This window comes from Aspergillus heteromorphus, assembly GCF_003184545.1.
Source record: "Aspergillus heteromorphus CBS 117.55 chromosome Unknown BO70scaffold_5, whole genome shotgun sequence".
NCBI classification, from domain to species: domain Eukaryota; kingdom Fungi; phylum Ascomycota; class Eurotiomycetes; order Eurotiales; family Aspergillaceae; genus Aspergillus; species Aspergillus heteromorphus.
In genome coordinates, this window is record NW_020290410.1 from 1,294,872 (window position 1) to 1,318,538 (window position 23,667).

A 23,667-nucleotide genomic window follows, 5' to 3' on the forward strand; every position below is an offset into this window, starting at 1 on the left:
TACAAAGCAAACAAACAACAGACAGATGGGCCTATTTGAATTGCTACGACGGGCACCAGCCTCTGGATTCTGCATACATTCCACCCCCTCTCAAGATGGGCAAGATGGGCAGGGAATGTGCCATCAGGGAATGGCCGGCGCTCGATATGGCCCACTCCCTCCTCAGTCGCCCGAACAGAACGGCCCATGCCTTGCCCACAGGCCTTCCTTGCCAATCAAGAGGCCGGGAAACCTGGTGGCTGATTCGTGTCTTCTTCGTCACCCAGTAGGCTCGGGACCCAAATGGCCACCCGCGGGAATGCAACCCTCACTATACCAGAAGCAGAGGTCATAGGTATCAGCAGGGCCATCGTAGGCGGGCCCCAGAGGGGACCACCGCCAGGCCAGTCCAATAAAGCTCGCCTGCTCGGTGTTTGATAATCAGTGCCAGGCTGGATTGAACCAGGAGTGACACAATGGATGTCACTCCGGCTTCGACGGCACGACGCGTCAAGGGGCTTTGTGGAGCAGTCAGGATGGCAAAGCTGGCGGACGGTCATCTGGAGTGTAAGCGTCATTAGGTTGCTTTCTCCATCCCCCCCGGCCCAGAGCTGGGATAGGCTGCTAGTACGTAGCTGCGATGATTTGCACTATTTTCCCCCCCGACCGATGCTCTGCTCCACACCTTCCAGCTCTGGTGGAGTCGAAGACCTCGGGTATCCAATGCTCTACCGTTGAGGAGCTAGCTGGATGGATACTGGAATGCTGGGGCTAGGAGGAATGCACGCCCTCAGCAACTATGCGTGGAAGGAAGCTTGGGCATACCGGGCAATAGCCACCCATGAGCTATCCACAATCAGGGTTAGCTTGAAGGAAGTTGGACAAAAGAGACAAAAGATTTGCAGCTCAACTGTTATCACAGGTTTCTATAATTATCATTTCTACGTGTCAAGCTGCAGCAATAACGTGGTTATTCGCATTCAGCGGGTTCGACTCGAGCAAGAGGGCTCTGAAACTCGAACAGGGCAACCGCAGCTCGATTGGTCTTTTCTGAAGGACAAGCAGATGATATCGTCGACTCGCCCTACGGAAGGACACGAACTCTAAGCGTGAGATGTGCCAGCGGTTTCTTTGTTTCCTTGTCCCAGGTGGTGCGCCTGATTTGTCAACCTGCTGAGGTTTCTGATGGGCTCGACTTCGCAACTCGTAAAGAAAGACGCCATTCCCCTTCTTTGCCAAGTTGGGATTTCTTTGTTCGGATCCCTCACGGGTGTACATGGTAGTTGAGTGGTAGTTCGAGGGCACCAGGGCACCGTACTAAGAGCCCCGAGCGAACATCACAGTTAGGGTAAGGCCACCACGCCCAGCCAAAGAGCAGAGACGCTAGTGTTTCGAAGATTCCGAGTCACAGAAGGACCGAAACCGTCGGCCTGCATGAATAAGGTGGTCCGATTGACAAAGGGCCAGACTCACCCCCGCGAATGGAACTGCAAGCCACGCAGAAGAATTCCCCGGGAAGCTTCTTTTAGCACGAGCATACCAGGCCTGCATAACGGCCTGTGCCGGGTAAACAGTGAATAATATTGCACGTTCATCCCGTGGATGGCCCTTGAGTAGAGGGAAGGCTAACATGGCCAGCGTGGGGGGGGACGACGCGGTTTTCGGGAAAGCGAGTGATAGCCAGACAGGTCGATTTGAGGAGCGTTCGAGATCTTGGGAAAGCTCCGGAGAGAGTTATCCATGGGCGCGAGAAAGCATCGCAGGGAGTGGAATCAGGAATGTCAGCGATGCTACCACAGATGCCAGCCAGAAGATGGACCAGCCCAGAGGAGACGAACGACGCCGATCCCCGTCCGATCGGGGAAAGTCGCCCGCGAGTCCCGTGCAAACTCCGGCCCGGAATAACTGCAGACGCCGGGCTGATATAGATGCCGCTGATTGGCCCGCCAAGCGAGGGCGCAGTCTTCCGCGCTAGTCCCAGCTGGGCGTTCCGAGACCGGGCCGAAGGCAGCGCAGCGCCGGAAAGGGACGGAGGCAACAAGGCCGCGCCGGGCAGGTCAGGTGCCCAGGTGATGACGGAAATCTGACTGACCCTGCCAGGCGTTCCCCCCGGCTTCTTCTCGTCCTTTCTCTCCTCTCCTCCCCCCCCCCCCCCACAGCACTCTTGCCTGTGCTATTTCTCACCTATTTCAGACACTTCTCGACCCTTGGTTGTCGAGATTTGATAATTCCCTGACTACCTCTGACTTGCTTCGCAGGAACACGCCTTGATTGTGTTCTCTGTACTTCGCCCCCGCCTGCACCTTGCCTATCCCCGCGAAAAGTGGGCATGTCCCTATAGCGCAGGGCATCCGCCATCGGTTATTACCCCTCTTCGCGGTCCAAACCACGAGCACGGAGTCGGCTTCAGACAAAGCCACTACCCCTCCACTTTGACCCTCTATTCTCGCTTCAAGTCGCCTGCTCTCTCTTAGCATCGACGCGTCGTGGTCTTTGCCTCGCATCAACCACCTCCTCTCCACTCAGCTGAATCCTCACGAACGACCCCACAACAGTCTATATGTATTACATCAGACAGTCCATCAACATCGAACGTGTTTTTAAGGGCAAGAAAGGAGTTTACCCGTGTATCTCCGCCAACCTCGACAGCAACCAGACGCGCATGCGTTACAACCTCAGAACCTCTCCTATCTCCAAGTGAACAGACGATTCAACAATGTTTTGCAAGATTACTCTGGTCAAGGGCCTTGCCGGCTCTCACTAGGTGAATACCTTGTTCACACTCCTGTGCTTCACCATGGACTCCTCCCCGCGTACCGAGGGCCTCCGAAGCCACTTTCCGAAAATCAACGTACCCTTCTTTGTTTACCTTGAATAAATTAACCACTTTTCCTACCTCCCATTCGCCGCATTGGTACGAGTGGGAAAATCACTGTTCGATCAACGCGTCTTCCGTGGGTCTGTACCACTTTCAGCATTGGGGCAGTCTATTTGGTGAGACCTTTGTCAAAATGAGCACTCAAAACATGAACAAAAAGTCCTGGGAGTCTCTTTCTTCGACCTTCTCGCAGCTCGAGATCTCGATCTCCCAAGACAGTTGCTATGCCTCGGACGAGGTCTCGGTGACGTCGAACGGTCAACCGGCTCCCAAACCGGCCCCCAACAGCTCAGGTGTGCTGCCCGTGCAGCCTGCGACAGGACCGTCTCTGCGTCCTTTACTGAAGCCTATCTTGAAGAGGCCGTACTCGGAAATTGAAGACGAAGAGTCCGAGTCGGGCTACGCATCGGAAGATTCGGACTTCGAATACGATGCGATCTTCGGAGAATCCGATGACGACGACGACGATATGTACCACGTCTCCGGATGGGACGACGCATCTGACATCATGTACGAAACGTACGATGAAGAGGACGATGAGTCCTGCGACGGTGACTTCGTTTCGTTCGGAGGATTCGTCCGATTTGACGACAATGTGCGGTATATTGATGCGCCAGATGTTGACGATGCTGAGGATGAAGAACCCCAGCGGGAAATGACCTGTCACGAACTGATGGAAATCGCGCGCGCCTCCGGGACGCTGCATATACAAGAGGGGGAAAGCGACGACTCGGACGTCGACGACATCGAGGATGACGAGCATAGCAGCATCCTCGAGTCGATGGAACAGCTGCCTGAGGAGCACCCCAGTGACAGCGTTGAACTGGACAGGCGGATCTTTGTCGCCTACATGAACGCCATCAACGGCATCAGCGATCTCCGATACAAGGCGCAACTGCGCAGCCAGGTCAACGATTTCGAGACGGGCCGTGTGCATTCGCCGTACCTGGACTCTGGCGATGCCACCGGAGCCTACTTTGACACCCTCCTGAATCACGTTATCGGGTTGTTCCGCAACGTCGTGGCCAAGGAGGAGCTCAGCGACCTCGTCAGCCTCAGCAATCAAGTCCCGGGATGTTTTTCGGACGCCTCCCACCCAGAGACTCGGGTCAGGATTGAGGCTATCCTCCGCGAGAAACTCGCCTGTGATACTATCAACATCGGGCCTGACGAGCTCAGTTTCTTCGCCAGTGGCGTTGTATACGCACTGGAGAAGTGGCAGGGCTTCCTACACTAGGTGGCCGGTCATACAACATGACCACTTCCAGAATGAAAAACGAACCGCGACCGCGCAGTCCGGTCCAGATTTGCTAAACATGATGCACACGACATACCACTGCATAGCAGGGATTCCAAAAGCTCATAAGCGGGGATATTAAAATTTCGGGATGATTATCTTCTACTTTAGCGTGCCACAATAAAAAGTGCCTTTTCCTTACAAGGTTGCCCTGGCCTTGCCATCTGTATAATAACAATAACAACCCCTTGCCTCGAAGCGAGAAGAGAATCATCCATAACGAGGACTCGGCTCGGGTAGACATGCCCACCCACCCACTTGTCTACCTCGAGAGATATACGGAGTAATACAACGGGGAATTAATGTCTCACTAGGTGCCGAAGCGAACTGTTCGAAACCAACCGGAAGCTGAAACAGAGATCGACAATGCCTCCCCCCCGGCCGATGCATGCCAGGAGGATTCCTGTCGAACGCGAAACAAAGCCTGCATGTCGGACTCGGACCTGGTCCAGCCCGGCATCCTGCGTAACGCGAGTTTGTCTAGTCTGGCCGACCCGATCGATCGCTGGCTAGACTGTTTGATGTTTGATACTAGATACTACAAAGTAAGTAGATATCTAACCTCCCGAACCGAAGCCAAGCGAAGCGAAGCGACCGAGTCGAGAAAAAAATAAAGAAAAAAAAGTAAAATAAAAATAAAATAAAATAACGTAAGAAAAAGAAAATAAAAGAGCAATCCCATCAAACCACACATCATACGATCCGGTAATCCGACACGACAGACAGGTAGACTGCCAGGGCAGGCAGGCAGACAGATAACTTTGTAAGTACTAGATAGGCGGTAGGTAGATCGTCGGCCCCGGGAGTCGGGCTACTTACTATACTACACTATACTACACTATACTATACCTGCTTATTGCCTAGAGAGCAATTTCTCGTGCAGGGTTAGTCCGTTTAACTATGGAGAGATGAGATCATTTTACCTTGTAGACCGTAGACTACGGAGCATTATGGGGCTGAGATGGTGGGGTCGAAATGGGATCTAATTTCGCCCCGGATGGGAATTATCTCGGATGAGATGATATCTTACTATATACTATTACTACGCACTTAGTTCTGTAGGTACATATACTAGTTATATGTAGGCAGATACTTGGTAGGGTAGGGGAAGTAAGCAATAGCCAGATTTGGAATCTGGATGCAGGTGAGAGGGTAAGAGGTAAGCAAGCCAGGTGGATTACGTACTTCAGTAGTTAACTACTGACTTACTGTTGGTTTGGACAGACAGGGGATGCATGTCTTGCGCAAGTGGGAATTTTATGCCTGATATGGGTACAGTGATTCTCTACAGTCTCTTATACATACATGCATGCTATCCTGGGGAAAGGGGAAATAAGAGGGGAATGCTCTGTCACACTCTTTTCTAGGTTAGGGTTGCTTTTAGGTTAGATAGATCGAGTCGCCCCCCCCCACCCCTCGGGACATAGAGTTGTGTAAGTATGTGTTACATGAACGGGGCTGGGGCACTCTATCTAGACTATCTTCTATGCGTTCATTGTTAGAGTCGCAGGGTGTGGATTGGGTTCTTGAGTTCGGTGGTGTTGGTGTTGGGGCCTTGGCGGCTGTCAGCTGAGTGGTGGTGTTGTGGAACGGGTACTTGGGTACTACACATACACTGACAGTATATACTAACGTAGACTCCAGCGGAGAGGGGTGAGAAGAGAGTTAACTGACTGCCTGTCTGTCTGGTAATCATAAAAGTGGATTCCGGGTATGAGTTTAAAGACAGGCAGATGATTGTCTACTGTCCATCAGGAAATCCCCGTTTGTCTTGAAAGAAAATCAAAAAAAAAAAATAAGTAAGTGGGGCAGAATTTTATATATTTTGTTTTGACACGATGCATATTGATCCTGGACAATAGGGCGGCCCATATACACTACTACTTCCTGAGCAAATAACCATAACCACCATATTTTATAGTTAGCGATATAATATTACTCACGCATTATGTAAATATTCATGCAGTATTCCGTATGCTGGAACCATAGACTTACCTTGACCAGGTTACATGGGTATTCACCATCCAGCCCATTTTTGAGAACTGACAGTCATCAATCGACTGGCTATCCTCTTGTACTGACTGGTTGGTAGTCTGTAGATCGCCCGTGTACCTGTCTACTACTCTACGACTCTGCCAGGGTTGAGGGGTCACTAGATAGTCACCATAGTTAGTACTCCGTACCACGTACTTACTTACTAAGGACAGGTGATCGTCAGCCCGAGGTATATCTATACCTTGAGTTACACTCGTCATTATTATTGGAAGGGGGGGAGAGAGAGAGAGCTTATTCCATCCAGGGTCTGGTGTCAATTAGAAGGCACCACTCACCAACCACCACAGCATGACCTCAATAAATTCCTTTGTAAAACCGGACAGTAGACAGTCAATAGACGATAGACAATGTCGCACAGGTCTAGATAGAGAATAGAGCCTCACTTTCCATCCCGCGGGTTCTTTACCACATGTACTTACGACTTTATAGTACGTAGTTACAAAGTAAAAGGGTGGCAGTGGCACTATCGGATCCGGTTGGCAGGTCGATCCCCCACCGCGGCGCAGCGATCGCTAGGAAACCTCCTCACGAGCATCTCCTTCCCCATTATTATTTTTATTATTATTATTATTATCATAATCATCATCTATCCCGGATACCTGCATTGAGTAACACCCACATGCCTTGGAAGATGTCGCACCTCGAGTCATGTAGCATACGATACTACGGAGTATCTACTTCGTACTGACTTCCCAGCCGAGCCTGTGTCCACTGTCCAGCTCAGCTTGACCCAGCCCAGCTGAAGGCCCACGAAACGAAGTGGATGGCGGGCAGTCCCCGATATATTAACACGGGGGGGACTCGGGGAGGGAAGCCAATCACGGGGCATTTGCGATGCGTGTGCACCCGATTAACTATCCGGCTGGGATGACCCGGATGGGGTATCTCGATTCTCGAACCACGGACGGGGGGGTTCCACTGGGCTGGGACTGGGAGGGAGGGTATCACACTGCATACTGTGTGTGTACTCTAGATGTACTCCGTAAATAGACACAGCATCCCGAATTGCGTGCTAAGAAAGTGGGTATGGATGCGATTTCGAACCCGGGATTATTGGATTGCAGAATACAAGAAAGAACCCGGGACGAAGCAAGGTTAAGACGGCACACTCAACTCCCCAAGATTGATAATCCCGTGCTTTTAACCTTTACCGGTCTGATGGGAGGGATGGGAGGGGTACTAAGATAGTACTTAGTATCTACTAGTCGAGAGAATGGTCGGAGGTTTGCTGGCCCGTAGATGGGCACCGCGCGATCTAAGATTTGTCAAGGCGTCCCAGTAGTTAGCTAACTAGTTAGTTAGTGTGAATCGTAATGGCCAACGTGAGAGTCATGCATGCGCAAGCCCATGCACATCGTTTCTCGAATCTCGTGGCATCCACCCTGCGATCGACCTTGTCAGGTTGGAGATCGTCGTTCATTGTCAGTCAGTCAGTCTATCTAGGTATCTCCTGATGGAGCCATCCAGTGCTTGTCTGCTTGTCTTGCGGAAGACAAGCAACAAGTGACAGGATATGCGAGTGTGGGCTTGTGTGGATTTGAGGACATTCTGGAAAGCGACCGTTTTCTTTTTTTTTCTTCTTTTCTTTTGGGACGCCCCTGGTGCGCCATTATTATTTCTCAGTGTGTATCTCCAAATCTTCAGAATCCCAAACCCGTGTGATGCGCTTGCCCCGTGGTTAGGAGGTGGATCCCGGAGCGGGCGCTTCCCAACCAAAATGAAGGATGGAGGATCTTGTTGGATTTAATAGTCGGAATCAGAGTTTGAGCTTGCTTGGGATGGTCTTGATCATTTCGGGAAAGATGATGCGGGTGCGCCAAGGCCACCTCAACTGGCGACTCCGTAGTACAGAGTGCAAAGTAAGTAGTCCATGACAGAGGACGTGCGGTGTTTCGAGGGGATTAAATCGAATATCCGGGGCATGCAGTCTAAGACCCGACCCAAGGTCACAGACGCACGAAAACCGCAGCAGCAGTGGGCGGGCGTACATTAGATAGCGCCCCTTTCCTGCAGCCGGGGGGGGGGTTTAGGGTTTGTTTTGTCGCGCGGTGGGGCAAGCCTCGTTGGGACTGACTGACTGACTTACTACTGTTAGGGAGTTCGGGACTGGCGATCGTCGGGTTTCTTGGGGGCTTCGGTGCCTCTTCTTAATTAATGTTGTCTCTGCTCTGTCCTCTGGCCCTGGGACCGTGGGACACTAATCGTGAGAGAATAATAATAATAATAATAATCATCATAATCATAATAATCATAATAATCATAATAATAATAATAATAATAAGAGCAAGTGCCAATTTCAAGTGCCCCTGGAGCAGAGGAAATTGGAACTACAAATCTTCAAAGGCAATTGTTGCCGGCGATGAGCCCGTTAGGGGGACTTCGAAGAGCTCCATGAGGTGTTCCATGGGCGAGAGCGGACAAAATCAAAATATTTCGAAATTCAAACACGGTACGGTTGCTCCGTGCCGGGTGTGCCTGGCAAAGTAGTGTGGTGTTTGCAAACAGTGGCAGTGGCAGTGGTGGCAAGTGGCCAGCCATGTATGTCGATCGCGGCAGGGCCCCCCCCTCCCCTTCCCCTCGTGCCTGGCTGGCACCATCCCATCCGATTAGATCGGTAGTATACACAAACAATTTACACCCTGCAGAGTACACCGTACACAGGAAGTAGTCTTACAAGGGACAATCCCTCCGTCGGATGGTCTAGAGAAGGAGATAGATAATAGATAAGTTGGTCGCACTGCTTCCGGATAAGAATAATTTCTTTGCCATGAATAAATATCCTTTACTCCACCGACGGCGCCGTTCGTGCCCTTCATTTGCCTCTGGAGCCTCCAGAAAAGAAAGGGTGGGCTCCACCTGCACCTCTCCTGATTTTGCTAGTGACGGCTTAGCTTGTCCGTCGGCCTGTAACTGTAAGAAGAAGTAGTCTAGTAGTCAGTCAGTTAGATAGTCAGACCTGATTTGTTTCCCGGATCTGGAGTGGATTGGGAGGAACAGAGACGGTGTAGTCGCCAGGTGGATGGGATGGGATGGACTGATACTCCTGAATCTTCCATCCTTCCTTAGGGCTGTCTGTCTCTTAAGTCGTAACTAGTAGTTAGTTGCTAGAGTACCGTTGTCCATGGTTTCTGTTTCTGCTTCTGCTTCTGCTTCTGCTTCTGCTTCTCTCCTTTCCTACACACACACCTTCAATCGTTCTCCTTTCCTTCACCCCTCCCTTGTTCTCTTCGTTACCCAGGCCAGGTCTTCACTGATCCCCCGGAATCCTTTTCCCCCTCAACATGAGTTACTCCGACTGCTACCACTGCTACCACTGCTAAAGCGGTTCGTTACACGGGTACGTTCCAGGTTCTCACCCGTCCTCCCCCCTCGTTGGCCCTTTCCTTTCCTTTCCTTTCTTTTTTTTTCCCTGCTTCTTCGTCGGCCTGGCCTTTGTTCGTTCGCTCTTTTTTTTTTGCTTTTCAGCCTGAGACCAGACGACCAGCCAGGCCTGACTGACGCCATCTGACGGCATCCCCCGCCAGCAGGCAGACTGCGCAAAAGGCCCCCATTCGGGCGGTGCAGCATTGCTCGCTCGTATTGCCCGAAAACGCTGACGAAGAGATGAACGCTTAGTCGATGCCCTGGGATCGCATTCATTCCCTTCTTCTTTCTTTTGGACTTTCCTTGCCCGAGCCACTCCCTCTGGACCCCCCCGTCTCCCTTTTCTCTCCCTCTTTCTCTCCCTACGACTACGACTACAACCCTTACCTACTATCTCGTGGCTGCATGTGAGCCCGCATCACCACTCACCATGCCGCACAGCAAAGGACCCGACTCCCCAGAGCTGGGACGGACGGTCTCGCGCTCGCGCTCGCGCAGCAGCATGTGCAGCGACTCGCAGCTCTCGCACTCGTCTCTGCTGGCTCCTCCCCCGGTCATGCCGGCCCCGTCCTTCATCGCCTCCTCCGCCGCCGCCCAGATTATCACCGCCGACCAGGAGTTCAACACCGCCGACTTCGTGGCCGACGACGAGATTCCGGGCCGGAATGCCAGCGCCCTGGTGACTCGGGACGCCCTCGGGGCCCTGAACGGATTCCTCGATAACATTCTCTTCAATATCCTCGCCGCAGCCAAGTCCACCCAATTGGGATGCATTCGACCCGCCGTCGCGGAGGTGCTGAAGCCTCGACTCGCCCGGGAAATGGTGTCGGCCGCCGACGACGAACTGAGCGATTACTTGGGAGGGCCCGAAGATGAACAGGCTGAATTCCGCGGCGGACTGACCCCCGCGGGTGACTTCGATCTGATTCACTCATGGAAACTGACGCGGTTGCGGTGCATGGTCTACACGCGGCTGGGTGATATGGAGGAGGAGGACGAGGAGGAGTACATCAACCGGGACACTCTGGGCGACGGCGACGGGCTCCCCCGGCGGCTGGCGAGTCACGTCAGCAACATCACACCCGCTGCGGCCATCTTCCTGACCTCCATCATCGAGCATATTGGCGAGCAAGCGTTGGTGATTGCGGGGGAGACGGCGCGGTCTCGACTGTCGAAGAAATTCGCCGACGAGCTGGACGTGAGCGACACGGGCGCCAACCGAGGACCGATGGATCGGCTGATCGTGGAGGACTACGACATGGAGAAGCTGGGGCTAAACCCGACGCTGGGACGGCTCTGGCGGACATGGCGGAAGCGCGTTCGAGGTGTCAGCCTGTCGCCGATGATGTCGAGAGAATCCCTCCGGCGTCGGTCCAGCACGACCTTTGTGTCTGCCGCCAGCCGCAAGAGCAGTGCCGTCACCATCGACGAACACGAACTTTCCCGGGTCAATCCCGCGGCCGTCCCGCTCCCCGAGAGTGAACACGACGTCCAGGAGATCGAAATCCCGGGCTTCCTCCCGGAGCTCGACACGGGGGACATCCAGACCATGCAGGCGGTCGTGGCCCACAAGGTGCGGCCTCACAGTCTGATGGTGCTGACGCTGCCCTCGCCCCGATCGCCCTCTTCCAACGCCAACTCCCCCTTGACCCCCAAGATCCACAGTGCAAAGACCATCCCCCCGTCCCGCCATGCTCGCTCGAGATCCCTGCCCAACGCTGCGCCCGTCGAGGATCCCCCCTCGCCAGAGGAGCAGCCCGAGGAGCGCTCGTCTCCCACGCCATCGGAAGAACGAAGGCGGCTGGAGACGATGTACGAGCACGAGGAAGACGAGGAGCCTGCAACCACCACCAAAACCCCCGTTATTTCCGAACCGTCGGAATCGATCGCAGTCCAGGAGTCTGCCACAACGTCACCCACCTCGGTCGCGTCAGTCGAAGTGGCCCCGAGCGAGGCGAGCAGCACGCCGATCCCGTCGACGCCCCTTACCGATCGTGAGGAGGGGACGGTGCACCGGCCGAACCGGAAGGCGATGCGCAGTGAGGAGGGGACGAGGGTGAGTGAGGAGGCGAGGGAGAATGCGAGCGAGAGTGCGACACCGCGGGCGCCTACCGGCAGCGAACCAGCGGCGCGGGCGCAAGGGGAGAGCGACTCCACTCCGGCCCAACCCGCCGCCGACGAAGTGGATGTCGATGTATCCGATCCTGACGCCGTCGCCCCCCCTTCGTCTTCCTCCGCTGCCTCCTCTTCGTCCACCGACGAGGCCGTCAGGCCCGCCAGGCCCGCCTCCACTTCTGGGGAGAGCGCCCATTCCGACGTGTCGCGCCCCAAATCCACCACTCCCCTGACCACCTCCGGCAGTCCGCATCGCTACGGGCGCTCGAGTGCAGGCAGCATCGCAACCCCCAGCTCCTCCGGCATCGAACGCGCCGCCGTGCAACGCTTATCCGGGCGCCCATCCACCTCCGTGGCGTCCTCCAGCTACTCCCAGTCGCGTCGCTCTGACAGTTTCGGCAGCAGCCGCGAGAGGCGCCCCGTCACTGCGGGGTCCACCACCTCGCAGGTCTCGAACAAGCTGAAGGGTCTGATCGGTCGCCCGGGGGATCTCCGTACCTCCTCCGAACTCGATAGGGTTTCCACCAGGGAGTCTGGGCTCGACAATACAACCGGGCTGGATGAGCTGATTCGCAGCGAGGAGACGATCCATTTCACCCTGACCCCCAAGAGCATGCGCGAAATGGAGGTGAGTGCGCCCATGCCCCATGCCCCATGCCCCATGGTCTGTCCTCCTTGAGGCCTACGAGTACTAACGTGCATTAGTTGCCGGATTCCCCTCGATGGAAAGCCCAGCAATCGAACCCTGCTGACTTGGCCGGCCTCCACAAGCGCGCCAGTCCGTCCGACGATCTCTCCCCCCTCAGAACCTCCATCACATCCTCGCCAGGCATCACGACGGGCCTCCCTCCAGTATCCAAGACCGCCCCCGACCAGTCAATTCCTAGAGCGATCGAGATTCCCAGCATGGCCCTGCAGCAGAAACCGACCCCCAGCTTCCGCAAGTCCAGCGGTCCCAACACTCCCACCAGCCCCGCCGCCGGCGAGAGCAGCCCTAGAAAGCCCTCCGCCATGCGTCGCTTCTCCGACGCGACCGTCTCGAAAAAGACCAATCGGCCGGCCAACCTCTCCATCTCCAGCTCGACGCGCAGCGGTTCTCGCCTGCAGGCTCGTTCCCCCGTGACTCCTAAGGGCGACCAGACGTCCGACCTGATAGACTTCATTCGCGAAGGTCCGCCCACGGCGGGCGCCCACCGCATCCCTCGCACGGTGGCACCCTTCAGAGACACCATGGACTCGGACGAATTCACAGAGGACGAGCCGGAGCGCGCAGGACGAGGGGCTCCCTCCGTTGCCAGCACCCATGACTCGATGGCGAAGTCGATGACATCCGTGGGCTCTCGTACGGCACTGTTGGAATCCACCGTCCGGGCGAGCACCCCGTCCACCATCGCAAGGGTCCCGGTCACATCTGTTCCCGTGAACAACAATGTATCGGATGACCCCCGTCCCCCACGGACCCGGCGTCGGGTCCCCGATCCGTACGCCATCGACATGGACGACGACGACGACGACCTCGAGGACCTTCTCGAACCCCCGAAACCGAAACGCGAGGAAGAGAGTCTCATGGACTTCCTCCGCAACGTCCCTCCTCCGCCCGAGATCCCCGAATCCTCCCCACCCCCCTTGGTGAACACCCGACGCGGTTCGGCAGGCGGGCTGAGTGCATCCGCCATGAAAGCCCGACTCCGCCGGAACACCGCCTCCGAGAAGACGCCCAGCGCGAAACCTTCCAAGAGCTCGCTTCGCCAGCCCTCCGACAGCATCAGCAACAACAACCATGCCGCCGTCACATCCAACTACACTGTTAAAGTTGGCATGGAGCGCAACGGGGGTACGGGAGCGTACGGAGCCGGGTCCACCGCCCCCAAGAGGCAGACCGAGACCAGTGCCTTGGCCGACTTCCTTAGAAACACGGGCCCTCCTGAGCCCCCTGTCGTGGTGAAACCGCCCCCGAGCAAATCGAAGGACTCGGGCTTCGCGCGGCTCTTCGTGCGTCGGAAGAAGGTCGAGGTTTGATGTCTCTCTCGACGAATCGCCTCTTTCTTCCTCCCTGCTATGCCATCCTCTGTTTCCGCGAACACGATATGCTACATACATGATTAGTAGCAAACGACATTGACATGTCTCGTGGCCGTCACCCTCATGAACGATGCTTTTTTTTTTTCTGCTTGTCTATATTGAACCTTAACCTACCTACGTCTCCCCCGAACTTCTTCCCTCCCTTCCCTCTCCTTGGGTCTTGATTCTTTCTTGTATGGCTCACCTGTGCCGTTGGACTGTTGGACAGTATCACTCTTTACATTACAGCGGTATTCTTCCTTTTTCTCTTCTTTTTCTGCGCTTGATTCCCCCTCGACACTATTCTCATCTCTTCTCTTCTATTTTCTTATTTCTACATTTTCACTATTACCTTGTATATGTCTTGTCTGTGTGGGAGGACAGATTTTCTGAATTTGGATATGAATGATATCAATCTACCTACATGCCTATTTATCTAGCTATGTACCTGCCGTGGATGGCATGTTTTTCTTTTTTTTTCTTTTGAACTTGTTGTTTTTGGGTTCGTGAGTGCGTATGGGGAAGTAGTCTGTTATCGTAGTTATATCCTTGACTACTAGTAAAATCTCCGTAAGGTAAATAACCTAGATCAATCCCCAAGAAATGTCCTCAAAACAGACAGACAGACAGCATTTCACCAGAACTGCACAAAAACGGCATTATGATTATCAATCCCCCCCTATGGTCACCCATAGTAAAACACCCCCAGTGGCCCATCCCGGAAAAACCATCCCCCGACATCGGTCCGCCCGAGACGCGGCGTGGCATCAAGTCCGCCGCACCGCAGCTTCCCCGACCGTCAATCCGTCCAACTACACTCCCCGTCGCCAATTCGAACGAAGAAATGGGGACCTCCCAATTCACCATGCGGTCTCTCCTCGGCCTCGCGCTCCTGCTGCTGGTGCAGCTCTCCGCGGCCCTGAAATTCGATCTCTCGGCCGTGAGCGGCAAGAATGAACGGTGTATACGCAACTTCGTGTTCAAGGATCAGCTGGTTGTTGTCACGGCGATCGTGAGCGGGAATAAGGGTGATGGGCAGGTTGTGAATATGCATGTATGTGGATTCTGGATTGGATTGGATTGGATTGGATTTGTTTCGGGATGGGTTATGTTTGGGTTGAGGGGGTGGTTGGTTGGTTGGTCGGGATACTGCTGCTACTGCTACTGCTACTGCTGCTACTGCTGCTGCTGCTGCTGCTGCTGCTGCTGCTGCTGCGTGTCTCGATCGATCGTTGCCCGTTCGGCTTCGAGCTTGCCTTCTCGCTGTTAATGTGATTTGCTGCTAACTGTTGTGCTCTGATAGATCAAGGATGCTCTGGGCAACGACCACGGTCGTCCGAAGGATATCGCCGGCGAGACTCGTCAGGCGTTCACTTCGCCCGCTGATACCGCTTTCGATGTTTGCTTCGATAACCAGCTGGATACTCGCAGTATGTTGCCATCTTCCCTTCTTCCTTCTTCCCCCCGCTTGAGGGAATACACGGCGGAATGCTTCCTACTCTTCTCTGTGTGTACGTGCATGTGTGAATACGACCACTGACAACACCAGAACCCAACTCCAACCCCTTCAAGTCCATCGAACTCGACGTCGACATCGGCGCCGACGCCCGCGACTGGTCCAGCATCCAGGTCCAGGAGAAGCTCAAGCCCGTCGAGACCGACCTCCGCCGCATCGAGGAGATGGTGGCCGAGATCGTCAGCGAGATGGAATACCTGCGTGCCCGCGAGCAGAAGCTCCGCGACACCAACGAGAGCACGAACGAGCGTGTCAAGTGGTTCGCTTTCGGGACTATGGGCATGCTGGTTGGCTTGGGCGCTTGGCAGGTGGTGTATCTGCGGGCTTACTTTAGGTATGCTTTCCTCTTCCTCCTCCTCCCTGTGCTTTGTCTTTTGGGAAGTGGTGGGGTTGGTCAAGGGGTGATGGCTAACTTGTTGTCCAGATCCAAGCACCTTATCTAGAATATCTCAGCTGCAAGGCGGGTCATACAGACGAGAAGGTTCCAGGTTGATGCTTTCTCGGCCTGTCATGGCAAAATATGGAGTTTCCCAATACATTCGTTGTGTTTGAGGCCTTTTTTTTTCCTTTTTCTTGTAGGCTTGTCTTTGTCGGGATATACTTCGAGGTACACTGTTTTGGGTATTGATGGTCTCTGATGGATGGCTGTATATTGCTGTATATTGGGCGGTGTTGAGCGTCTCTCGGTTTCTAAGGCAGCGAAGCAGCTTGCAGTTGCATTGAAGTAATGTGTCGGGGAAGTAGCGATGCAGGAGTAGCATCTGAGAATATTGTTCTCTGGGGGTTCCTTTGCGTTATTAGGGAGTTTTGTATATCTCGTAGGAAGTTTGGAACCTCCTTGAAGATATACACAAGCTTCCCAAAAGTTGTACAAAGCGAATTGGATACCTCTGACATGATATCTTTGATCCATGGCAGACATTGAACTGAACCACTGCCGTGACCCCAACTATAGTCTAGCAGCGTTGCCAATCCGCCGGCGCCGGTTGGCGCATCCTGTGCAAACAGTGCAAACGATATTTCTCCGGATGATGTCAACCCCGACATTATTAACGCTCCGGCTAACTAACTACTCCAGAGTCTAGTGACTACTCAATCTCGATCATCTCGACCTCCCCAGGTTCTCTCCATCATCTATCTCCCTCATATACACACCATCACCATGTCCACCCCCCGTCTCATCACCCGCTTCATGCGGCCCACCACCACCATCTCGAGCTTCGCCCGTCGCTCCTTCGGCAGCTCGGCCATCCAAGCCAGCAAGAACCGCTCGCCATCCACGGCCCCCGAGCACCGCGAGAACCAGACCAACAAGCCCCCGAACACCTTCGTGCCCAACACCACCTCCACGCTGACCAAGGACTTCCCCAAGGTGGGCGAGAGGCCCGCGCCTCCCGAGATGCTCAACTCGGTCGATCCGAACTACAAGCCGGCGGATCCATACCCGGGCAAGATCGAGCATTTCACCGGCGGACGGCAGGAGACGGGCGCGCAGAAGCCCGAGCTGGGCGTGGGTGAGATGGAGGGTATCACCTTTAAGGTTGAGCCGCTGCGTCGCAAGGATGAAGATGTCTCGACTATGAGGGCTAGGATGTTGTGTTCGTTTTCCCCTTCCCTTCCCCTCCCTCCCTTCCTTTCCTTTCTTCTCACTCTTTTCCACAACGGTCTCTTGAATATCATATACGCATCTTACGGATAGTAATGGCTAATAAATAACTGATGGAAACAGACCAAAGCCGCAAGCGCGGCATCCTCGAATCCGACCTCCTACTCTCCACCTTCGCGGACGTCTACTTGGCCAACATGGACAAGACGCAGCTGCAGGAGTACGACCGGTTCCTGGACGAGAACGACTGGGACATCTACTACTGGGCTACGCAGGATGCGCCGATCAATGAGGCCAACTCGACGGAGGCGGGCGCGCAGGATACCCCCACGGAGACGTGGAAGCGCACGGGGGCCAAGAGCGGCGAGTGGGCGCAGACGGTGGGCGCGTTCAAGGCGGCGTATCGGCCGGTGCCGACTCGGTGGGCCGAGTCGGATGTGCTGAGGCTGTTGCGCCAGCATGTGCGGGACAACAGTGCGACTGGGTTCCAGGCGGCGAAGAGCAAGAAGACGGGGGGGAAGGGGTTGGGACGGATGCCGAATGTGCAGGTGTTTAACTAGATGGGTGGTAGATGAGGGGGGGGTTTGTATATTGGCTGTATATTAGAAGAAGAGTAAAAAGCACACTTGATTGATCAGCGGAGGAGTACTCCGACTGGCGGCACGGAGGAGGATGACTGTATGACATAGCTCGGGAGTAATCGGGGGTGCCAAGGCAGAAGGCGGTGTGTCAGGTGACTCGCTTATGCCTGGTTAGGGTTGGCGGTGCGCACAACGCTTCGAGGCGGGCGGGCGCGCTAGTTAGGGCTCAGCCTGCTCTCCATCGTCGAAACGTCGCCGTGATTTTTATCTCCAGCCCAGCGTCAACGACAATTGCTCCGCCCGCCTTCATCCTCTCCTACCATCCCTCTCCCAGACTTCGATCATGGCTGAGCAGCTGGTCCTTCGCGGCACCCTCGAGGGCCACAATGGCTGGGTTACCTCCCTCGCCACCTCTCTGGAGAAGTAAGGGCCTACCGAATTGCTTTGAAACCCACCCGCACTGCGTTTGCTGCATTTTTGTTGCGAGAAGAAAAAAAAAATAAGAATGGGCATCCACGGAAGACTCGGTCTGTGACAGAGTCTCTCCGTGATGTTGCAAGACCAAAAACCGCATTGGTTGAATATGGACAAACTGGGTTCTGACTTCTGTGTTTTTCTTCCTCGATTCTAGCCCCAACATGCTGCTCTCTGGCAGTCGCGACAAGACCCTGATCATCTGGAACCTGACCCGCGACGAGCAGGCCTACGGTTACCCCAAGCGCAGCCTTGAGGGTCACTCTCACATCGTCTCTGACTGTGTACGAAACCCTTCCCCCCCCAAAACCCGCGAGACCGAGAAAACCGAGTTTCGAAACCACACAAAAAGGGACCAGATTGGCTGACGGGCCTGATGTCTATAGGTGATCTCCTCCGACGGTGCTTACGCTCTGTCCTCCTCCTGGGACAAGTCCCTCCGCCTGTGGGAGCTCTCCACCGGTGAGACCACCCGGACTTTCGTCGGCCACACCAACGACGTCCTCTCCGTTTCCTTCTCCGCCGACAACCGCCAGATTGTCTCCGCCTCCCGGGACCGCTCCATCAAGCTCTGGAACACCCTGGGTGACTGCAAGTTCACCATCACCGACAAGGGCCACACCGAGTGGGTGTCCTGCGTGCGCTTCAGCCCCAACCCCCAGAACCCCGTCATCGTCTCCGCTGGCTGGGACAAGCTCGTCAAGGTACGTTCCCTGCGTCATTTAATTCCTCTTTTTCGTTCGGTTCAGTTCCACATGATGTATTGCATATCTACGTATTTGCTACTTCAGAGCTTCGGCCATGAGACAAAAAATCACCAATGCCCTGATGGATCCTCCCAACATTCTATATGTTTATTTTATTTCCTCGATTTTCTTTCGTTGGCAATTCGCTAATACAAAGAATCCAGGTTTGGGAGCTCGCTTCCTGCCGTCTCCAGACCGACCACATCGGTCACACCGGATACATCAACACCGTCACCATCTCCCCCGATGGATCCCTGTGCGCCTCCGGTGGCAAGGACGGCACCACCATGCTCTGGGATCTCAACGAGTCCAAGCACCTCTACTCCCTCCACGCCGGTGACGAGATCCACGCCCTCGTCTTCTCCCCCAACCGGTACTGGCTGTGCGCTGCCACCGCCAGCTCCATCACCATCTTCGACCTCGAGAAGAAGAGCAAGGTGGACGAGCTCAAGCCCGAGTACATCGAGAAGGGCAAGAAGAGCCGCGAGCCCGAGTGTGTCAGCTTGGCCTGGAGCGCTGACGGCCAGACTCTGTTCGCTGGTTACACCGACAACAAGATCCGTGCCTGGGGTGTTATGTCGAGGGCCTAGATATCCTCTCCATATTTGATCTGAGCGCGGTGTAGACGGGGTGTTTCATGGAGAAAGAGAGAGAGAGAGGGAGAAGAGAGCCAAACAAACAAGATAACTCCATTTCTGTTTTTTATCATCTTTTTTTCCTACCAAAAATGAATGGGCAAAAGGCATTGGGTTGGGATTGTATGAGCCATGAGCAAATGAAGAGTACACTCCGTCCGTTTCCCCCCTGCTTCCGGAGACATAATACCTCTCCCGGGGCTGGACGGGCTGGTTTATCTCACACATGTCTAGCTTTACTCGATTCGTTCGTCATAAAATCCGAAATGTCTGGAATCTTGTGAACGATGGCATGCATGTTCTAATACCATTTTAAAAAAGACTGTTTGAAAAAAAAAAAATTATTCCCAAACCTGATGATGCCCCATAGACAATTCTTTCGGCCCGTGCTCATGCTCTTTTTTGAAGTCGTAGTTTTCCTTTCTTTGATTCATCATCGTCCCTGTGGTAACTATATATATACACTGCTGTCTCTATCTATACATCCATATCGTCAAATTCACTCTTTTTTGCCTTCCCTGGCATCTTTCTCCTTGGCTTCCTGAGTCTTTCTCTCTTCTTCTCGTCGAACATCTTCCAAGGTCTGCTTGAGTTTTTTCTGCAGCTCCTTGTCGCCTAAGCCGTCAGCTATCTCCTTGGCTTTTGTGTAAGCCGCTGTAGCATCCTCATACTTCTGCTGGAACCAACTCAGCTCCCCCAATGTCATGAACGACGAACAACAGGAGAACTGGCATTCTTCCTCCTGCTGCAGTCGTAACTCTGGCTCATCACTATACGTTACCTTGGCTTTCGCATCGAGGGCCATCCGTGCCCACTTGCGCGCCGCATCGAACAAACCGTCCGTTTTTTCGCCCATCGCGTGCTCGGCCGCGCAAGTGGCGATGTTGCTGAGGAGGGTGATGCGCTTGGGGGAGAAGGTCTCGTCGCCCTCTGCGGCGCACACCAGGTCCAGGGCACGCAGGTATAACGGCTGCGCCAGCTTGAAATGCCACTCGCCGACATGCAAGCCGGCCAGCTCGGTCAGCGCGGTGGCGATGTCCGCCAGACTCAACCAGTTGTCTTCGCCGCCGCTGAGGCCGCCGACCGGCAGCCCCATCTTCATTCGACGGTTCATCTCGGTCAGGGATATTTCCACCGCCAGCTCCTGTCGATCCTGCGCCTTATCTTCCTCCTGCATGTAGTCGCTCGCATACAGAGCCGCCAGTTTCATGCAGATGCCCACCATCTTGCGCAGGGCCGTATCCAGGCGTCGCACCGCCAGGGGGTCACTCTCAAGGACCACCGTCACCTCCTGCTGATCCACGGTCCTATCCCGACCCTTCACGTCCTCAAATTCCTCCCCCTTAGCCTTCACGACCCACGGTCCATCCTCCTTCTTCTGCTGCTGCTGCTCCTCCTCCTGAATCCTCTTCACCTCCTCCCTAACCGCCATCTCCTTCTCCAGACTACCCCACGCCGCCCTCTGACTCCTCACATAACCTGTCGTACCCGCCAACAACCCCTCCAGAATCTGCACCGACGCCTTCACCAGCCCGGCCTTCTCGAGCATCATCGCCGTCTGCAGACGGATCCCAATGACCTCCTCGCAGTACGGATGCATGTTATTCTCCAGCGCCAACTTCAACGCCTCCTGGTACGCCTGGGCCGCCTTAATCGGGTTCAGGTCGATCTCCGTGTAATACACCGCGGTGCGCAGCCGCTCCGACACCACGTCCGGGTACCGGCTGTACTGCGGCACGTTCTGCGTCAGCTCGATGTAGTTGACGAAGCCGAAGATGCCGGCCCCGGTAATCACGGACAGGATGGCGAAGGGGAGGAGGATCGGGTTGCGCCGCCAGATGTCTTTCTTGGAGGCGTCGTAGCCGCGTCGAAGGCGTTGGAAGTAGGTGAGGGCGCGACGTTGGGTTTGGAGAGGGGTGCTGGTGGGTTTGAGATGCGAGGGCCGGAGGGGGATGTGTTGATGTTGATGTTGCTGTTGCTGGGTGTTGCGGAGGGCGCTGCTGGTGGCGCTGGCAGCGCGCCGGGTTGCGGTGCGGAACATTGCAGTTGTATTTGATTGTGGTGTGGTGTGTCTTTGTGATTGTGGAATTGTGGTGGTAGAACCCAACCAATTCCAGCCAGACCGACCGAAGCAGGAAAGAAGGCGGGAAAGTCAATTGCAGTGGCGGTCCAGAGCGGTGCTGGTTGGTCCGTGCGTCTTTTCGTTCTTCCGCCCCGTCGCATGACGTCGAACTGATCCCATACATCTACATCAACATCAACATCAACATCAACAGAGCATCGTCCAGTCCAGTACTGCTCTTACTCCATGTCAGTCGCGCACACCGGTTGATTCCCATCCACCATGTGTGGTCGCTATGCCCTGAGCGTGGTGCGTATTCCCTCCCACTCTCTCACGATCAATATATATTCTACTACTCTACTCCGTACTGACACCACTGCACGATCGACAGCGAATGAACTTCATCCGCCAACACCTCCAAACCCAAGGCATGCAGGTCGACGAAGTCCCCGACGACGACGAAGTGCGCGAAACGTTCAACTTCGCTCCGGGGTACAATGGCGCCGTGTACCGCGCGGATATATCGCCCCGTCCTGGCAACGAAGGTGTGTATCGTATCTATCTACTATCTACTAGTTATCTGTCTGTCTGTCTGTCTATCCCGCTTACTTAACGATGGGAGCTAGAACACGCGACAGTGACAGACGGAACGGCACAAACCTCAGTATCCCCAAAAAAGAAAAAAGAAACAGCAGAACCCCGGTACAAAATCCAAAGCATGCGCTGGGGCCTCGTGCCGTTCTGGACGAAGCGCAGCCCGGACTACGGCTTCCTCATGCGGACGATAAACTGTCGGAGCGAATCCCTCCTCGACGACCGGGGGATGTGGACGTCCATGAAGCGACGGAAGCGGTGCGTGGTGGCGTGTCAGGGCTTCTACGAGTGGTTGAAGAAGGGCCCAGGGGGGAAGGAGAAGGTCCCGCATTATGTGAAGCGGATGGATGGCGAGTTGATGTATTTTGCGGGGCTGTGGGATTGTGTGGAGTATGAGGGTGAGATTTCCTCTTTTCTTTTCTTTTCTTTTCTTTTTATGGGCTGGGTTGGGGGTGTGCTGTGCTGACGGGATAGGGTAGATTCGACGGAGCCGCTCTACACGTATACGGTCATCACGACGGATTCGAATCCACAGCTGCAGTTCCTGCATGATCGCATGCCGGTCATACTGGACACCGGGAGCGAGGCAATGCGCGTTTGGCTGGATCCAGGGCGGACGACCTGGTCGAGGGAGCTGCAGGCCGTGTTGAAACCGTTTGAAGGCGAGCTGGAGTGTTATCCCGTCCCGAAGGAGGTCGGGAAGGTGGGCAATAACTCTCCGGATTTTGTGGTCCCCGTGAGCAGTAAGGAGAACAAGGGCAACATCGCCAATTTCTTTGCCAATGCGAACAAGGGGGGTGCGGTGAAGAAGGAAGACGTGGTCAAGGATGAACAAGAACACAGAGAGACGAAGGATACGGAGTGGAGTGAGGATAATGCCCCCAAGCCGGTGTCTGGGGTAAAGAGAGAACTTTCGGATGAGCCCGTGGCGGAGGATCTCAAGAAACAAAAGACTGGTCCTAGTATGACTTCCCCGAAGAGTGTGCAGCCCAGCCCTTCGATATCGGGGGTACAGCCGAAGAAGATGCGCAGTGCCACTCGTAATAACAAGCCTGTGAAGACCCCGGAGAAGAAATCGACTGGAACCCAGCCCATCACGAAGTTTCTTCACAAGTAAGATTGAACATGACATCAGAATTGCACGCTCTGGCTGGATCGAGGGCTGCCATTTTCGGTAATTTAGGCATTTTCCAGATTGATAACTGCCCAGCAGTTTAATGGGAGCCATTTCCAAGTAATAATACACCTTCATTATTGTACAAGCTCATCTGAGCATCTATTGGGCCTCCTGGCGCAGTCGCTGGACCAACTTTTCTCTAAGGAAGGGACTCAACCCAAAGCTGGCTCTGTCAGCGCTATGCATACATGCCATGGAAAGATAATAACGGGTAGACTTACATTCCATCCCGAGTCACAATCCGGTAGGTACCTTGTGAAGTCAGCCCCAATTCTCCAGCAGCCATCATGCACACATACCGCTCGACTGATAATTGCCATTGCCTCCCACAAAGCTCCCATCGGCATCGACCTCGAGACTTCCGAAGATATCCTCGGGCCTGTTGAGTCAAGTCAGCACAGCCCACATCCCGTTCAGGAGCACACATACCAAGCAATGCGGCCAAAGTCCGGCGGCCGTCTGCTATCAGACAGATGGATCCAGCCGCCTCTCCCCGCCGAGCCAGCACCACCTTGGCCACTGGCTCCG

The 23,667-nt window shown here is 54.7% G+C and overlaps 7 protein-coding genes across 7 annotated transcripts; 5 read left to right on the top strand and 2 right to left on the bottom strand.

Moving 5' to 3' along the window:
• The first annotated feature begins 2,737 nt into the window (after positions 1 to 2,737).
• On the top strand, positions 2,738 to 4,131 carry BO70DRAFT_184632 (uncharacterized protein). The gene has a single exon (XM_025538460.1). It carries the CDS (start codon positions 2,991 to 2,993, stop codon positions 4,092 to 4,094), a length of 1,104 nt encoding a protein of 367 aa, XP_025402089.1. The 5' UTR covers positions 2,738 to 2,990; the 3' UTR covers positions 4,095 to 4,131.
• A 5,143-nt stretch (positions 4,132 to 9,274) lies between these two features.
• On the top strand, positions 9,275 to 9,904 carry BO70DRAFT_184663 (uncharacterized protein). The gene is made up of 2 exons (XM_025538461.1): positions 9,275 to 9,546; positions 9,737 to 9,904. Exons 1-2 carry the CDS (start codon positions 9,331 to 9,333, stop codon positions 9,803 to 9,805), a joined length of 285 nt encoding a protein of 94 aa, XP_025402090.1. The 5' UTR covers positions 9,275 to 9,330; the 3' UTR covers positions 9,806 to 9,904.
• BO70DRAFT_184669 (uncharacterized protein) lies at positions 9,861 to 13,825 on the top strand. Its single transcript, XM_025538462.1, has 2 exons — positions 9,861 to 12,315; positions 12,393 to 13,825. Exons 1-2 carry the CDS (start codon positions 10,003 to 10,005, stop codon positions 13,704 to 13,706), a joined length of 3,627 nt encoding a protein of 1,208 aa, XP_025402091.1. The 5' UTR covers positions 9,861 to 10,002; the 3' UTR covers positions 13,707 to 13,825.
• Positions 13,826 to 14,545: 720 nt separating this feature from the next.
• Positions 14,546 to 19,629, top strand: BO70DRAFT_385692 (40S ribosomal RACK1 domain-containing protein). The gene is made up of 10 exons (XM_025545756.1): positions 14,546 to 14,802; positions 15,052 to 15,178; positions 15,298 to 15,598; positions 16,009 to 16,082; positions 16,350 to 16,862; positions 16,994 to 17,418; positions 17,726 to 17,874; positions 18,083 to 18,209; positions 18,312 to 18,629; positions 18,836 to 19,629. The coding sequence occupies exons 1-10, from the start codon at positions 14,593 to 14,595 to the stop codon at positions 19,259 to 19,261; spliced, it is 2,670 nt and encodes an 889-aa protein (XP_025402092.1). The 5' UTR covers positions 14,546 to 14,592; the 3' UTR covers positions 19,262 to 19,629.
• A 48-nt stretch (positions 19,630 to 19,677) lies between these two features.
• On the bottom strand, positions 19,678 to 21,421 carry BO70DRAFT_360012 (TPR domain protein). The gene has a single exon (XM_025542679.1). It carries the CDS (start codon positions 21,345 to 21,347, stop codon positions 19,806 to 19,808), a length of 1,542 nt encoding a protein of 513 aa, XP_025402093.1. The 5' UTR covers positions 21,348 to 21,421; the 3' UTR covers positions 19,678 to 19,805.
• Positions 21,422 to 21,784: 363 nt separating this feature from the next.
• BO70DRAFT_360013 (SOS response-associated peptidase) lies at positions 21,785 to 23,206 on the top strand. Its single transcript, XM_025542680.1, has 2 exons — positions 21,785 to 22,360; positions 22,442 to 23,206. The coding sequence occupies exons 1-2, from the start codon at positions 22,087 to 22,089 to the stop codon at positions 23,077 to 23,079; spliced, it is 912 nt and encodes a 303-aa protein (XP_025402094.1). The 5' UTR covers positions 21,785 to 22,086; the 3' UTR covers positions 23,080 to 23,206.
• A 32-nt stretch (positions 23,207 to 23,238) lies between these two features.
• On the bottom strand, positions 23,239 to 23,648 carry BO70DRAFT_394258 (uncharacterized protein; the record flags this gene model as incomplete). Its single annotated transcript, XM_025546445.1, has 4 exons — positions 23,239 to 23,302; positions 23,361 to 23,391; positions 23,439 to 23,518; positions 23,569 to 23,648. Coding segments are annotated over 4 exons (255 nt in total), but the record flags the coding sequence as incomplete, so codon positions are not given.
• Between the last annotated feature and the right edge of the window lie 19 nt (positions 23,649 to 23,667).

What these genes read in the sequence shown, in the direction of transcription:
- BO70DRAFT_184632 (XM_025538460.1), top strand. Translation starts at nt 2,991, where the DNA reads ATGAGCACTCAAAACATGAACAAAAAGTCCTGGGAGTCTCTTTCTTCG.
- BO70DRAFT_184663 (XM_025538461.1), top strand. Translation starts at nt 9,331, where the DNA reads ATGGTTTCTGTTTCTGCTTCTGCTTCTGCTTCTGCTTCTGCTTCTCTC. An exon ending in TAAAGCGGTTCGTTACACGG is followed by an intron (nt 9,547 to 9,736) that starts GTACGTTCCAGG and finishes CCCCGCCAGCAG; the next exon opens with GCAGACTGCGCAAAAGGCCC.
- BO70DRAFT_184669 (XM_025538462.1), top strand. Translation starts at nt 10,003, where the DNA reads ATGCCGCACAGCAAAGGACCCGACTCCCCAGAGCTGGGACGGACGGTC. An exon ending in AGAGCATGCGCGAAATGGAG is followed by an intron (nt 12,316 to 12,392) that starts GTGAGTGCGCCC and finishes AACGTGCATTAG; the next exon opens with TTGCCGGATTCCCCTCGATG.
- BO70DRAFT_385692 (XM_025545756.1), top strand. Translation starts at nt 14,593, where the DNA reads ATGGGGACCTCCCAATTCACCATGCGGTCTCTCCTCGGCCTCGCGCTC. An exon ending in GGCAGGTTGTGAATATGCAT is followed by an intron (nt 14,803 to 15,051) that starts GTATGTGGATTC and finishes GTGCTCTGATAG; the next exon opens with ATCAAGGATGCTCTGGGCAA. An exon ending in GACGGATGCCGAATGTGCAG is followed by an intron (nt 17,419 to 17,725) that starts GTGTTTAACTAG and finishes TTTTATCTCCAG; the next exon opens with CCCAGCGTCAACGACAATTG.
- BO70DRAFT_360012 (XM_025542679.1), bottom strand. Translation starts at nt 21,347, where the DNA reads ATGTTCCGCACCGCAACCCGGCGCGCTGCCAGCGCCACCAGCAGCGCC.
- BO70DRAFT_360013 (XM_025542680.1), top strand. Translation starts at nt 22,087, where the DNA reads ATGCGCTGGGGCCTCGTGCCGTTCTGGACGAAGCGCAGCCCGGACTAC. An exon ending in GGATTGTGTGGAGTATGAGG is followed by an intron (nt 22,361 to 22,441) that starts GTGAGATTTCCT and finishes GGGATAGGGTAG; the next exon opens with ATTCGACGGAGCCGCTCTAC.